Raw genomic sequence first — 16,667 nt, 5'->3', positions numbered from 1 at the left:
CAAGATGCCACAGTATTGCCAACTCAGGCATTCAAAAATTATGAGTCCCCCTCCCTCACCTCCAAATTATTTGATTGGTTTGAAATTAAAAGATTTAACAAACAAAAAAATCCAAACCACGCTAATAGTACTTTGGGGTTATTTTTATTTACTTTCTCTTTTTTGAACCTGTTGTGTTCACCTGAGTCACATGGTCAGGCTTTTCTTTGTGACCATGAAGTGTAGAAACTTTAATTAAAAAAAAAAAAAAAGCAAGCAGAGATTCTCTGGTATACACATGACTCCTGGAGCTGGGGCTTGAAGAAAACATCACATATTCTGGGAGTTGGCAATACTGGATTCATTACTTATTGAATAAAGAAAAACACATGTTATTCTGTCTGTGATATTGCTACGAGCAGGTTGGCAGATACACCACTGCTCTGTACTGGACTGAAGCAGAATTACACAACTGAGTGGCATAGGCCCTGAGAGATTTTCCTTTAGTTTTAGGAGTGGCGGGAAGAGAGCTCTATTTCAACTGTTGCCACAAAGTTCCAAGTACCACAGTAATAAGAACAGTGACAACCATAAAGTCATAGTTAGCAGCCATGGATTTCTTACAATCCATTTGTCAGTAATGGGTCTGATTTTATTCCCACTGAAGTCTATGGGAGTTCTGTTTTGCAGCTCACTGAAATTTACTCCTGTGCAAAAAAGCCAATATGCAGCCAATTTGCTACTTGAATCCCTCTTAGGGCCAGATCCGAAGTCCACTGAAGTCAATGGGAGTACATAAGAACATAAGAACGGCCATACTGGGTCAGACCAAAGCTCCATCTAGCCTATTATCGTGTCTTCCAATAGTGGCCAGTGCCAGGTGTCCCAGAGGGAATGAACAGAACAGGTAAATCATCAAGTGATCCATCCCCTGTCATTCATTCCCAGTCTTTCCAATGACTTTAGTGGGCTTTGGACCAGGGCTTTAAATCTGATTTTGAAGGCTTAAATGGTGCATCACCCTAGTGCTGTCCCTCTACATGGGACTGAATTTCACTCTGATTATTGTAGCCTGTGGGTTATCAGCATGAACAATATACCTTTTACCATGCTGTCACATATGCATGCTGTAACCTCTTCAAGCCCCTTATTTTGTCCTCCTTTATGTCCCTCTTAGACACCCACTTCTGGCATGCTGCTTACAGTGAAATGAGCTGACTTGTACATTTCCCTATTCACTGTTCACTGTCCACTAACCTCTGTCTGTCTGTCCCAAGATTGCAAGCTCTTCAGAGCAGGGAGCTATCCTTTCTTGAATGTCTGGAAGCCGCCTAGCACATTGAAAGCATAAACAACAATTAATAATGATAGCACAGACTCCTCATTCCACTCCAGAACAATGAGTTGGCTGTAAGGCCAGAAGGGACCATTAGGGTCCTCTAGTCTGGCTTGACGTGGGCCACAGCATTTTAGCAAGTGCCTCCTGCATCAAACCCATAATTTAAGGCTGGACTAGCACATGTCCTTTTAGAAAGACACCCAGTCTTGATATCAAGACTTCTAGTGATGGAGAATCCGCCCCAGCCTTAGGAAGTTGTTCCCAGGGTTAATCACCCTTACTGTTAAAAATGTGCATCTTATTTTGAGTATGAATTTGTTTAGCTTCTCCTTGCAGCTATTGGATCTTGACTGATAGATTAAAGAGACCTCGACTATCAGAAGCCTTCTCCCCATGTAGACGCTTCTAGACTCGGACAAAAATCACCTTTTACCTTTGTCTTAGATAAACTAAATAGACTGAGTTTCTTTAGCCTCAGGTTTTCCACACCTCAAATCATTCTTGTAGCTCTTTTCCAAAAGGTGATGGGAGGCTTTGGTGATTTTTTCCTTAAAATCAGTCGAGTTACCACGAAACACATCTAGAGAAACCATTCAAACATTAGCTTGGCTGTGGTGTCCCAACCACAAAATAATATGTTTATTTTTTTCCACCACTTTTTTTGTCCTTTTATTGATAAAATCTACACAAAAGCTAACTCATCATAATAATTAATTAAAAAAACAAAACAAAACCAATGCTACACATTCTCCTGTGTTTTAGAAATTGTGTCAGCCATTGAGTTTCATTGAAATGCTCCTGCTTTATGCCTTTGACCGTCCAATCCATTTTGGGCACATTGCATCCATTTGGGTACCCAAAAGTCCATTATTTTTTCCCATGCCATCTCTGGATTGTAAATGTGTGAACTGATATTCCATCATGTTTCCCCATTTTTAGAGCCCAAATGGTAATTATAGTGTCGACAATGAAGCACGATGAAGATAGTAAAAAAATCCAAAGCACCCTCCATAGTGCACAGCATGTGTCTTAAAATGTACATGCACCCAAGGTTTTTGTTTCTTTCTTTCTTTCTTTGTTCTGCTGCATCAATTGCCAACGTCCTTTTGGTTCAACACAAGCTGTAATGCCCATGTTTGAAGTTCAAAATATTAGCACTTGACCCCTCCCCCCAAAAGTAAAATAAAATAGCCATTATTTTGTTCTTTGATTTAAAAAAGGAAAGAAAAATCAATTTAAACAAAGCTTTAAGAGTAATAAACACTTAATAAAGAAACTATGACTGACCAACCTTGGAACCTCCCACCTCATTTTTACCTGTGGTTCTCCTTCTCAAGAACCGTGCAATGTAGAAAAATCAAATATACAAACAGAACTCTTAATCCATCCCTTTATGTAGCTAGAGTGAATCTATTTTTAATAAGAACTTGACAATCTCTCTTTAATATTTACACCAAGGAGTTTGTTTTAAAGTTTTAAAGCAAAAGAAAATCTTCAAGTTCTCAGCGCTGAATTGCAAGACAGAATTTCCACACTTTTCTTTATCCCTTTTCCTTTTGTTTGTGTTGGAACATTTGCAACTGGAATGGTAGATTTTTGTTTTTCTTGTCCTGTTCTCTTCTGAGATGAAAGTTCCTCAAAAGAATTCCCTACTCCCACCCATTCCCGAAGAAGCGGTCTCCATGATTAGTTTGGTATTCTCTCAATGTAAATGGCTGGAGCGGCTGAGCGCGCAATTGTTGCTATGAAGCTGTGGTCTCGACTGAGTTCCAGGTTGGTGGTCTCAACCTGCTCCGCCCGGGAGATGGTGTCGTACGCCTTATTTACATGGAGAGGCTTGTGGGCCTGGCAGTATCCGATCACTGGTTGGTCATAGCTGTAATAGGGCAAGGTCTTCATGGGGTGAGGGACCTGCATCAGAAAAAACAGAGACAAAAAGAGAGAAACATGTGAATGATATGCTTAACTAGGTGTTTGTACAGCACCAAGCACAATGGACCCTTGGATAGGTCAACCTCTTGGCAGTATCACAATATGATAAAAAATAATGTTTAAACACTTTTCAGAGACTCTCTGAGTCTCTTTCATAGAGGTCTAATTCTGCAGCCCTTACAGTTAGTGGGAAGCACTTATGCTTAATTCTCACTAGAATAAACAAGACTATTTGAGTTCCATTGTAGTCAATGGGACTATTTGTGGATGGAACACAAAACTGTGCAGAGGGCTCAAGTGCTGCATAGATCTACCCTATCCTGGATCTCTAGATCCCAAGGCCTATCCTAGATCCCATCTCTCCCTTTTATTGAATTCCTTGGTAAGCATCTTATCATACACTGGCATAAAAAACAAAGATTTTTAAAAATACCCCATACTTTTAAACATTAATCCTAAAAACTAAATATAATTAATAGCAAAACATTAGATACAAATCTTTTCCTATCTGACTTTGCAAGTAATTTAATAATCTGCAGGAGATGAGCTGATCAAATTGAAAAAAGCTTGCTCCATGGGGGTTGGCGAGAATCTACAGGAAATACAAGTTACAGTTTATTCCAGTAGTGGTAGAAAAGCTAAACTCATCACAGCTGGAGATATGCTATCTGTAATTCTATCTTGTAACAAATACTTCTTTATATTCCCTTCCAAGCTTTAAATGAAGAACACAGATCTAGTTCATCATGAGATTTCATTGCATGGTATACTTCCTACAGACAGATATGAAAAAGCAGTGCATCTCAGAGATATTAATGTTAATTATAACTTTTATTGTAGAATGAATGTGACATACTGTACCTCAAAATAGCACCCTGTACCCCCCTATTCATATATGATTGTGATATTTCATACAAATATGCCATGTAAGATATCATATGAAAGGTCATGATCTGCTGAAACCACATGTTCTGTCAAAATATGTATATCATTAGTGTGTATGATGTAATGAGATTTTGCTGTATGGCTGTTACTGAAATATGCTGTAAATTTGCTAGGGACATACAAAGGACCCCCATCCAGGTGGGTGTTCAATTACCATTAATCAGCAGGAGAGTTGTAATCAAGGGATTTACAATTCAGTGAGGGCTGCCCAAGCACCACACAATGGGAACCGCTCAATTCTATGACTCAGTTGCACAAGACAACACACCAGGGGGATTGCTCAACCCAGTGACTCAACAAAGCCCACCAGGGCATGTCTGGGCAACTGGCTTCTAGGCACATGGACTGAGGATATAAAATGGGGAACAGTGGCAGCATGTCTTGGCCTTTCTCCTTCCCCACCTACGCTGGAAGCAACAAGAACACTGAGAAGATGAAAACTTCAACTGAGCAGACTGGTCCAGGCCTGTGTATTGAGAACTGTAACATTCAGTGGGGGAGAAAACTGCTTGATCTAAAATCTAGTGTAATAAGGTTTAAGATTTATATCGTGCACTTATCTTTTATTTTCTTTGGTAACTATCTCTGACCTTTTATGCCTACCACTTATAATCATTTAAAATCTATCTTTCTCTAGTTAATACATTTGTTTTATACTTCACCTAAAACAGTGTATTTTGCTTGAATTGCTTGAGAAATCTCAGTTTAAAAAGGCTGGTGCATGTCCTCTCCACATTGAGAGAGGGGAAGACTGGGTAATAAACGTACACTGGTCAGGCTTCTGACCAGGGCAAGATGGTACAGCTCTGGGGTGCAAGGCTGCGGAGCTGGGGGGAATTGGTTGGTGCCTTTCTCTGTGTGATTCATGAGTGGCTCTGGGAGCATTCATGCAATCTAGCTGGGTGTGGGGCTCCACATGCTGTTGTGCTGAGTGATAACAGCGCCTGGTCACTAGCAAAGCATTGTGGTCACAGCTGCTTGTTACTAGCAAAGCATTGTGAGAGACAGCCCAGGCTAGAGAGTTAAGGGGGCACAGTGGTACCCCAATTCCAGGTTGCTCCCTGGGGATCCCATCACAACGCGTTCCTCCTGCATTCAAATCTAATAGGTAGTAGTTTTGTCCTTTTTCTTTACAGAATGCTGGAGGCACTCCAAGACACTCCCAGTTGCAATTCAACTGAGAACCTTTTCATCTTAAATGCACCAATGCAAAAGTCAAACCACCCAGAAGACACTGAAGTCACAGCTGAGATCACTTATGTACCAAATTCAGCCCTGGGGTCAGCAGATACAATTCTCATCTGAACTGGGCTTTGCACCATTTTACAACAGTGTTTGAATTTGTCCATAGCCTTTAAGGCAGGTCTTTATGATACAACAAAAGCCAAGGACTGCTCGTTTTCTGTAGATCTTTGTCATTGAGGTCCTGTGGTTTACAGTAATAATATACAATACATTAACCACGGGGTCCCCCTGTGTACATCATTGTTTATTCCCTCTTCTCCAAACAGGAGTTAAAAAATCAGAATCACAACAATATCCCTAAAAAGCATTTAAATGCGTTTTCCTTATCAACAGTTCTCAGTACTTTTCCAAACCATCCCTTGATCAATTCAAGGTGTTTTCTCTCCTCAGGATCCCTCTTCCGCAGACAGGAACAATGCCAGTTAAAGAAACAGTTTTGCACATTCCTGAGATCCCACTGAGAGCTTGTCTAGACTGAGGATTTATGCAATGATGTAGCTACACTGACTTAGCTGCAGTGGTACAACAGTGTAGATGTGCTGTGCTTCATTGGTTCAAATATCTCCAGCATAAAGAATTATTTCTTGAAGGAGAGAGCAATGATCTCTTGCAATGGACAGTTTTTTCCCTTACCCGTGGCACTATCTTGCCATGCCCTGTCTGACTGCAAACCCACCCCTTTGTAGCAAGACTGTTAACGTATCTGCTTTTATTAGACAGGATCCAAAACACCAACCAGTAGAACTAGCCCTGGAAGCAGATGTGTCAGAATACTGCAAGAAAAGCTATTCTTAAGGTATCTTCTGCCAAGACTGAATATAGAAGTGCCAAAAGTCTCCCAGGAAAGTTCGCTTTTGGGAGTTTTGCAGTCCATACGAAGAGTTTGGAGGAGCATCTGAACATTTGAGTGCTTTTCCAAATCAAAGTCAAACTTCAAGCCTTCAGAGGATGGTCTGCCACAAACGGGAATGTCCCTTCATTTCATGAAAGATATGATCCACAAAGACATCAGAGGCTGATTTTCATTTACACTAGGATCCCTTTACACTGCTGCATTAGCTTACATTTATTCCCATTCCAAAAGGTTTCTTTAGACTGACGGAGTGGCATGAAGAGACCTTAGTGCAAATGAGAATAAGGCCCATATGTACTTTTCAGAGTATGGGCCTGATTGTGTAAACTGTCAGTCACATGGGCAGTCCCTATTGAGGTGACTAGTTGTAGGACTATTCATGTACAAGGAAAAGTTGGCAGGATCTGACCCTATTGTGAGTAATGCTGAACAGTGTTGAGGAAATTGGTCATTCTAAAACAAGCTGAAGCGATTAGATTATCTACGGAAGCACCATATGGGAACTTGATATAAATTCCCACACAGGGAATTTATAAACATAGTAAATCCAGTCTCCAGAATAATGAATATCTTGCTTCATTAAAGAGTAAGGAAGGATTTATGGTTAAGGCAGCGGACTGGGACACAGGAGAATTAGGTTCAGTTCCTGGCATCTGCCATAGCCTTCCACAAGTCACTTAATCTACCTTGCACAACAGTTCCCCCACTCTAAAATGGGGAAAATGCTACTTGCTACCTTCTCTCTTAAACTGTAAACTTTTTGGGGCTGAGATGTCTGTACAGTGCCTAGTTCAGTGGAACACCTATCTCAATTGGGGCCTCTCTCACCTTAAGTACAGACCACATCCCCTCTATGTCTCCTTCTATCACCATGCTTTATTATACTGTTCCAGCTGGGCAGCGTCCTGTAGTGCTGTTTACATATTTACAAGTCCCAGCCATATCCCCCACTTGCTTCTCAAGAAAGGGAGCAGTACCAGCAGCCATTACTGCCTGTCTTCCGGCCCTCTGCTTCCCCCTTTCCAGGGCTTCCTTCCTCTCCATTCATCTGTTCCCAGCTCCTGGGGTTGCCTCCCCCTCTAATTAGCACTTCAGCTGTAGCTCCACTTGTTAATTGATTCTCTAATTAGGCCCCAATTAACCTATATTGCTGGGGATTTGAGTGACGGTGCTGAGTCAGCTTCTGACTCAGTACCCTGGTTACAGGCCTCTCAATTGCTACTGCAACACAAATAATAAACTACAGTTTAAACATTCAAAGCGCAAAAACAGGTTACTATAAATACTATAATAAACAAAATAGTACCTAACATTTCTACAACCTTTTGCATCTGAGGATTTCAGCACCCTTTACAAAGGAAGACAAATATGATGTTAGTCTCACTGTGCAGGTGAGTAAACTGAGGCACAAAGCTGATACTTGAGAGCAAATCCATGACAAAGGCAAGAACAAAATTCTTATATCCTAGCCGCTAGGCCTATGTTCTATTTGTTGTACCACTCTGCCACCGGTAACAGTATTTGGTCCTGCCATGCGGGCAGGGGACTGGACTCGATGACCTCTCGAGGTCCCTTCCAGTCCTAGAATCTATAAATCTATGAATCTATAAATAGCTGCAATTTAGGCTATAAAAATTTCTAAATTTGGCTTTGGAACATAGTAAATTGTAATGAAGACAAACAGTTGCTTAGGAAGGAGTACAACAGATACAGAAAGCGCTTCTTTCTTTTATGATCGATCACAATATCCCATTCAGTCTTTGGCTAAGTGTACTCTTTCATTATTACACTCCAGGACAGCACAGTCCAGGAGAATGAGTGAGGCAGAGACATAGAATGAAGAAGGACAAGATATTTGCCACAAGACCATGCACCAGTACATATCTGTTAGCAATCATTTCTAAATGAATTATTTCCTTTTCTAAAAGTTATACTGTCTAATAATATTTATTTAGGTTTAATAGTTTATTTAATATAGGGAAATAAATGTTCCTTAAAATGAAACATACTCCAATGTCACTGAGATTTATAGATGACAACTTTTTTTTCAGTAAATCTTTGTACTCAGGAGGGATAATCTAACTTCATTTTAAATGTTTTTGTATAAGGCCATATACAGTCTCTGAAGTGTTGCAAATAGTTAATTAAGTAAATGAATGAGGTGCTATCTGTTCTTTGAAGTAAGCTTTGACTCTGTCAACCAAAAAAACTTATTATGTTAGAAGCACTAAGTGTTCAGTAAGGTTTTGAGCTAATGGGCTGTATTAATTAGCTGGTATTAACGTCTGAAGTCTTCACCTCTGTAGATCTTCCCACTAAATGGTCTAAACATTGCAGTCTTAACAGCCGCCCACTTGAAACAAACATTCCAATACAAGCAAAATTTACATAAACCGGTATCTGAGGGATTAACATAAAAGATTCAGTGGGTGAAATTTAGGAATGCAAATCTTCCCTTTCAAACTGAAATTAACATTGGAGAGGTTAATGGCTCGACATCCTCATGGCTGAATAACAACTGCACTAAAACAAGCAGAAGAAAGCTGAGTGTACCTGTCACCAAATGAAATCTGGAGCAGCATTAAACACATGTTTCTCAGGACTTCATGCTTGTTCAGTTTTCTCTTGAATGCTCAATAGTGGTGAGCCTGATTCTCCACTCAGTTGGGCCCCAGTTCATCAGAGCGTGTAAGCACATATTTAAGTTCACCCCTATTCAGCAAAGCACTTAAGCATGTGGACAAGAGCTTTGATGAATAGGAATGGACTGCAGAATTCGAAAGCTGCACAGATTTTATGGTGGCATAACTCTGTTTAACTGGAGTTACCCTTGGCAAAGAACAGCTAAAACAGAATGTAAAATCCGGGCCAATAGTTTTGCTTACCTACCTCAGAGAGCTGCCAAGAGAGTGAAATAACTAACATGTAAAGTGCTGTAATGAAAAGTGTATGACGCTAGTGCTACTGGTTTAATGAGAAAAGACTTATTTAAAAATTCTTTCAATGGCTAGAATTCAACTTGGGCTTACTCATTTTACAGCAGGGTGCTGTTAATTAACATAATTAATAACCAGTCACTCCCAATGATGTTTAGATAAGAAGATGTCATTGCTAAGAGCTGATGTAAAGAGCTGCTAGAGGAGGTACTGCAGTAAATGTGAAAAGTTTGTTTTTTCACACAGCCCACAAAAATAAAAAACTAAATCTTCACCTTCATCAACTACCACTTGAACATGTTTTAGGGCCTGATCTGGTGCCCACCGAACTCAATGAGAGTGTTTTCATTGGCTTTAGTGGGCTTTGGGTTGGAACCTTGTTGAATATCCACATAATCTTATTATTGTAATCCATGCTCTTTCCTTTCCTCTTTTAGTATATTACCCACACTTGATTCTGCAAAGTGGTTAGGGTGCTAGCCTGGGACTTGGGAGACCCACTTTCAAGTCCCCTCCATGCCACAGACTTCCTGTGTGATCTTACACAGGCCACCTAATCTCTCTGTGCATCAGTTCCCCCATCTGTGAAACAGGGATAATAGCACTTTTCTACCTCACAGGGGTGTTGTGTGGATACATATACTGAAGATTGTGAGGCACACATATATTACATTGCTGGGAATCCGATAGGAAGTTATGCCTGTTCTGAAAATCAGTCCCTCTAAGGTGTCTCAATTTGGACATCCAAAAATCGAGACACCCCAAATCTGTATGTATAAATATCTTCTGTGTGTTCCATTCTATGCATCCGAAGAAGTGGGCTGTAGCCCACGAAAGCTTATGCTCAAATAAATTTGTTAGTCTCTAAGGTGCCACAAGTACTCCTGTTCTTTTTGCGGATACAGACTAACACGGCTGCTACTCTGAAACCCAAATCACTAGTTACTTTAGAAAATTTGGGTCTTGTAGTTAATTATATGGGGACCATTATAATTTACTAATTTCCAGTACTGTTGGCTCATGTGCCTAAATTAGAAAATAAATACTTTAAAAAAAATATTCACAGAGCTGGTCCTCTCACTCAGGTGGAACAGTTCAATAACCATCCCATTTAATTAGCTGAGTTTTCTTCTCTAGAAAACAAAAATAAAGCATGAAAATTCTCAGCCAGGTGAGTGCTCTGGTTGCCTGCACCATAGTGCTTTGCAATTAAGATAAACCCAATTTACACTTACCGTATATACTCGTTCATTAGCCCGTTCGTTTATAAGCCGACCCACCAAAATGGATAGGTAAAAGTAGCAAAAACTGTATGACCCTTTCATAAGCCGACCCTATACTTCAGAGGTTGGAAAACTTTGGCTCCTGGCCTGTCAGGGTAAGCCACTGGTGGGTCGGGACGTTTTGTTTCCTGGAGCGTCTGCAGGCATGGAGGCCCTCAGCTCCCTGTGGCCGCGGTTCGCCGTTCCCAGACCATGCGCCACTTCCCGCAGCTCCCATTGGCTGGGAATGGCGAACCGAGGGGCTCCATGCCCACAGACGCTTCAGGTAAACAAAACTACAATGTATGAGATCAGGGATCGGCAACCTTTGGCATGCAGCCCGCCAGGGTAAGCACGCTGGCGGGCTGGGCCGGTTTGTTTACCTGCCGCATCCGCAGGTTCGGCCGATCGCGGCTCCCACTGGCCGCAGTTGGCCGCTCCAGGCCAATGAGGGCGGCGGGAAGCGGCGTGGGCCGAGGGATGTGCTGGCCGCTGCTTCCCGCCACCCCCATTGGCCTAGAGCGGCGAACCACGGCCAGTGGGAGCCGCGATTGGCCGAACCTGCGGATGCAGCAGGTAAACAAACCGGCCCGGCTCGCCAGGGTGCTTACCCTGGCGGGCCGTGGGCCAAAGGTTGCCGATCCCTGTATTAGATATTCAATTCAATGATTCCATAGAGTTAAAAATCATCAAATTTTAGAGTAGACTCGTTTATAAGCCGACCCCTGCTCTTTGATGCATCACTTTTTTACCAAAAATATTTGACTTATGAACGAGTATATATGGTAATTTATTTCCTAAATACGTATTTATCTAATGGTACTTATTGAACAAACCACATTAAGTTAACCTTTAAAGTTAAGTGTATCCATACTTCCTGAATGCACAGACATTGGACTTATGCAGGTAATATTTTCTCATTTGCACTAATATTTAATGTCTCAACACAATGGTTTTGTTACTGAATTAACATATTAATTATGTAACTGAATTAACACATTCAGGAAGTTAGCTGTTAAATCTAATTCAGAGTACATTTTATACTGTATATTATTTAACGTAAAAAATAAGCAAGATATGAAGACATAGTTTTAGGATTAGTGGAATACACACCTTCACCTAAAAGATAAATTGACTGATACATTAGCCAGATATAATTGAAATAGGAAATTTTAATGAATTTCATGCTGTTGAAAGATGATGAGTTGAAAGCCCTGGAAACTAGCTTTGGAACTGATTCAGGGAAGCACTTAGGCATGTGCTTAATTTTAAGCATGTACTTAAGACCCATTAAAGTAAATGGGACTATATAGAATAATAGAGTTATACAAAAGTAGGTTGGCAGGACCCCATAAGGTCAGCTAGTCCATTCTCCTGCGCTGAGGCAGTATGAAGTATACCTAGGGCATTGACATGAACAATCAGTCCCATTTCAAAGAGCACTAACTCAAAGCACTCCAACAAACTGTCAATGTGCATCAGCAGTCTGCACACAGGCAGTTAGAGCACAGCAGGCTAGTGCAGGGTAGGTTCACTTCCCAGTTTACTGCGGTCTGATTGTTCATGTAGAGAAGCCCTTAGAGCATGCTTAATAGAATTAATGTTTTCCGGACTCAGACCCTTTACCCGCAGAACAGGTGCAAGCTTCCATAGCACCGCCAGTGTGCACCAGTTGTGACCCGAAGGTCCAGCACAGGTGAAAGAGTAATTTAGGACTTGACCCAAAGCCGAATGAAGTCAATGGAAAGATTTCCATCAATTTCAGTGGGCTTTGAAACAGACCCTTTGTCTCCAGACTTCAGCCCTTGGACTTTCTGCTGAGTCTGCCAACTGCTAAGAACCATCACATCTCTAACCACCTTACATTCCAAGTGTAAGGCACATTTCAACGGTGCCTTTGCGAATATACACAAAAAGCAGAGCTACACATTACACATATAGTATTTTAAATTATATAAACCCATGTACACATATACACACACACGGATCCCATTTTCAGTTATTGTAAACAAAACAACAACAAAAATAGTTTTCAACCCCCTTCCCTCCCTCCCAAATTTCACTGACATTTTCTGCAGAAATACCTATTTGGATTTTTTTTAAATCTACATTTTATTTTAAAGATCAAATGAAAAATTCTGACTCTATGAGGAAGTGCTAAAGTCTCATGAGAAACCCCGTTCATGGAAAATATCGCAGCCAAAGGGATGTGCATGAATTTGGAATAAGCCTCAGTTAAACAGCTGAACTTCAGCCTTGATTCTTATCTGAACTGCTGTTCTGCAAAATCTTTGCCACCAATCCTGACAGTCCCCCTAGGTATGCCAAGGTTCAAAAATCCTATAGAGAACTTTGTCTGAGTCTAGAACAAGGCTGGATTAGGCCTGGAGCACTGAGCAGAGTTCAGCTGATAAAATGAGAGGGGTGGGGTGTGAGTTCCTTGATCTGTTTACTGCAATTTCATGTTCAATTTCCTTCCCACACCAGAGAGAAACTGTTTCCTAGCCTCCTTTATTCACTTCCCACCAAATCATGTCAGCAGCCTATGCAACTTCCACAAGGAGAGGACACATGCCAGGAAGGAAGGAATACATAGGACCTAAGGAAGGTACAGTCATGGTGCAGAGCCCTGCCTGAAAGATGTAAAGATGTCAAGGTCAGACCAGGCTCTCTCAGGATACACAAAACAAAACTGCAGCAGAGCCCCTACAGTGCAGCCAGAGAGAGATTGCAAGAGAAAGAGACAGAAAGCACAGGCCCGAGTTGTCAGGCAGAGAATCACCAAGTCCATACTTGTCAGCTTTCCCAAGGAAAATGAGGACAGGATGTAGAGCAGTATGTAGGGTCAAAATCTTAGGAGGGGGTATCACCTTGTCTCCATCAAAAAGGGGAAAATCTTTGGTTGGGTGTGCACTAGGAAACCGCTAATAACCCACAGCTTTAAAATGCTGTACAAAGCCAACTTTCTGCTAAATAAAGTACTTTATCTCCCTTGATTTTCCCCCTTTTCTCTTCCTGTTTTCCGCTTTCCCTCCTGGATATTGATGTGTCTTTTATTTATTAATATCAAGGTTCATTTTCCATCCTTTCCCTGTTGGCTAATTTGTACACCCTTTTCTCCAAACCTACTCCCCTTCTATTTCTTTAAATTATTTTTCCTTTTCTGATCTACTTTTGCTTTACTGGTTTGTCCCCATCTCTCTAATTACTTTCCCCACCTTCAATTCTCCCCACATAAGTCAAAATCCTATGAGCTGATGTGCACGTGTGGTGCCCTGTGCCCATGTGGTTTCTTGTTTGATGCAGCATCATCTATGGAAATATCTGTCCTAATGGATCAACAAGCAAAATCAGGGTCATCATGCCCCTTCCTAGTTCCCCAGTCCGATTTGGACGGGCACAGAGCACAGGTCTTGCAACCTTCCACATATGGTTGCTGAGAAGAAGTTGGCGCATAAGCAAGTGTCAGAGTGAATTTGCAGGTTTCACCTTTCAAATGCAAATGAGCTGACAAGGGCAGTGAACAGCATGTGCTACAGCTGCCATCTCGGCCAACACTGAGGATTGAACAAGGACCTCTCAGGCCAAATGCAGAAATATCTACAGCTTCAGCTAAGGAGACAGGTTGTGTAACTGCATCAGACACACATTCTCTGTGGATTGGAAAAACAGTGCACACTGACCAGTGCTTTCCACATGCAATTGTGATACTGATTACATATTTTACAGGACCAGCTCCCATGTGCTTTAAATCACAATTAATATTTGTATCTATTTATTAGATTGCATCTCATCAGTAAAGTGCTAGAGAAGAAGTGTTCAAAGTAGGGGATGCAAATGAGAGTCAGGGTCACAAAAATCCTTCACTTCCCATATTTTTAAATGGAAGAGAGGGATCCCAGCCAGTTGGAGAGAGTATCTTAGTATGGAAAATGTTGAGAACCAACAGTCTAGAGAGTAATTCAGGATAAAAAGTACTATAATATCAATTATCATGGACATGCTTCATGTTAAGTTTCTATTTATATTTTATAAAGGGTTAATAAATGGTTAATAGATATAGTAATAGGTAATAGCTGTAAGCATGGTAAAGACATGAGTGGTAGGTATTAGAGGGGGTTATAAGATCATTAGTTTAATAGATTATTAAAAGCCATGTTTATAAGGCTACTTATGGGCTTGCTGAACAACAGTGTATAACAATTGACGAACCATTTATTAAAATAATAATGCAATACACGTTCATAAACTATTTAAATATAATATAAAAATGAGATGATTATGATTATTGTTGTCCATCCTTCCTTGCAAAGGTATATTACAGGTTACAAGCCCCCAGATAATGTCATCTTGTTAGCATGCCTGTCAGTTTAATGGATACGATATGCAAACTGGAATTTCATTCTTTCTTTCACTGAGTCATTTCTGAAGATAACTAAGGGAGCATCTGTCCTACCAGACCATAACAGTGCCTGCCCCTTTAAATGCAAACCTTTCACTGGATTATTTAACTGGACACACTACTACCAATTATGAGAGGGAAAGTCATGAATATCCCACTCTTCTGTCTGTGGGCAGATTTCATCTTTCAATCAGTAAGTGAAATGGTTTCCCTACAGAAAACTACTGGAGAAGAGAAAATCTTTTAAACCCTGTTATTGTTCCTTGGGTAAGGTATTTCTTTTAAATTGCTTTATATTTATTTTATAGAGTAACTGTTTCTAGAAGAAAAAGACCTTTTTCTGGGAAGTATGATGAGAAAGGCATGGCAATTTTTCACGTTCCACTGTGGAGGAGCTGATAGAGTAACCAGATTATTTATTTTATTCTGAAAGTCATTGATACTGCTGCTATCACTACTAATATAATTTCCCTTATGAAAGAGTCCTATAAAATTTAAAAGGGATGAAAGGGTGATGTTTTCAAAGGCATCTAAGTCACTTAGAGCCACAAGGCTAGATTTTCAATGATATTAAGGCATCTAAAGATGCAGATAGGCTCCTAATACAATTTTCAAAACTGCGTAGGCCCCGTTTCCTCATAAGTGCCTAACTCCCATTGATTTCAAGTTAGGTTAGGTTCCTAAATACCTTTGAGGATCTGGCCTGGGCACCTAATGTGAGTTAAGTATCTAGAACTTTTGAAAATCCCACTAAGCAGCTATCTGCATCTTTAGGCCCATACACTCACACCCTCCTTTGAAAATCTGGCGCACAAATCCCAAAGGACTTCTGGGCCAAATTTTCAAAGTACCTCATTTTCTGTTTCTATTCATACACCTAAATATGTGATAGATTGTCAAGAGCTCAGCTTGTTGGTTGCTAAGCTCTTTGAAAATCTGGCTGCAATAGGAGCAATGGGGTGCTGTGCACTTGTACACCCCTGGCTCTTATTTTGGGGCCTAAACTGAGCCTGAGGTGTTTTGAAAATCTGTCCATTGAGCTCTTAAGTGTCTAAAGCCCCGATATTCAAAGGTATTTAGGCTCCTAAAGATACAGATAGATAGGCACCTAATGGGATTTTCAAAAGCTCCTAAGCAGGTCAGGTGCCTAACTCACATTTATTTCAATGGGATTTATGTGCTTAACTTGCTTAGGCATTTCTGAATATCCCCTAGGCACCTATCTGCATCTTTAGGTAGCTAAATACCTTTGAAAATCTCCTCTTTAAGCACTTTTTCAAAATCCCACTGTAACATTCCCCAGGGCGCAATCTGAACTGTTGGACTGCTGTGTCCCCTCAGCTCTCCAGCCTGAGATGCTTTTTACAGTACTTTGCTGAGGAGTAGCAGCCCCTCCAGGCTCTGCTCACTCACAGACACCAGCATGCAAAGTTACTGAATCCATGAATTATATACAGGGAGACACCCGCATATCCCTTAGACCCAGCCTTGCTTCCCAGAAATGTGCATCTTGTACTGCTCAGTAGACCATTGGACAGTACAAGCTCATAGATAGTTCGTCTTTCCAACAATGGGTAACGATTATTCAGCAGGCTTGTTGACCTCAGTAGGGATTCCCAAGCTCTTCAACCAAAACACACCGGCTTAGATAAAACAATAAAAGAAATTTATTAACTAAAGAAACAGAGATTTTAAGTGATTACAAATATAGATGCATATAAATCAAGACAAAAGAAATAAAAGGATAAACATGCAAGCTAGTTCCTAAACTAAC

At 40.8% G+C, this 16,667-nt stretch overlaps 1 protein-coding gene across 1 annotated transcript in view; it reads right to left on the bottom strand.

The window, feature by feature from the left end:
- Positions 1-1,990: 1,990 nt before the first annotated feature.
- Positions 1,991-16,667, bottom strand: part of LRRTM4 (leucine rich repeat transmembrane neuronal 4) — a 421,490-nt gene continuing 406,813 nt past the window's right edge. Inside the window, exon 3 of the mRNA XM_026657186.1 lies at positions 1,991-3,229. Coding sequence (XP_026512971.1) covers positions 3,005-3,229 — 225 coding nt within the window. The 3' untranslated portion in view covers positions 1,991-3,004. The remainder of the gene's footprint in view (positions 3,230-16,667) is intronic.

The sequence above is a fragment of the Terrapene carolina genome, unplaced genomic scaffold (genome assembly GCF_002925995.2).
Source record: "Terrapene carolina triunguis isolate 2854851 unplaced genomic scaffold, T_m_triunguis-2.0 Scaffold53, whole genome shotgun sequence".
Lineage (NCBI taxonomy): Eukaryota > Metazoa > Chordata > Testudines > Emydidae > Terrapene > Terrapene triunguis.
Note: the sequence above shows the minus strand (reverse complement) of the source record. Positions and strands in the feature narration are given on the sequence as shown.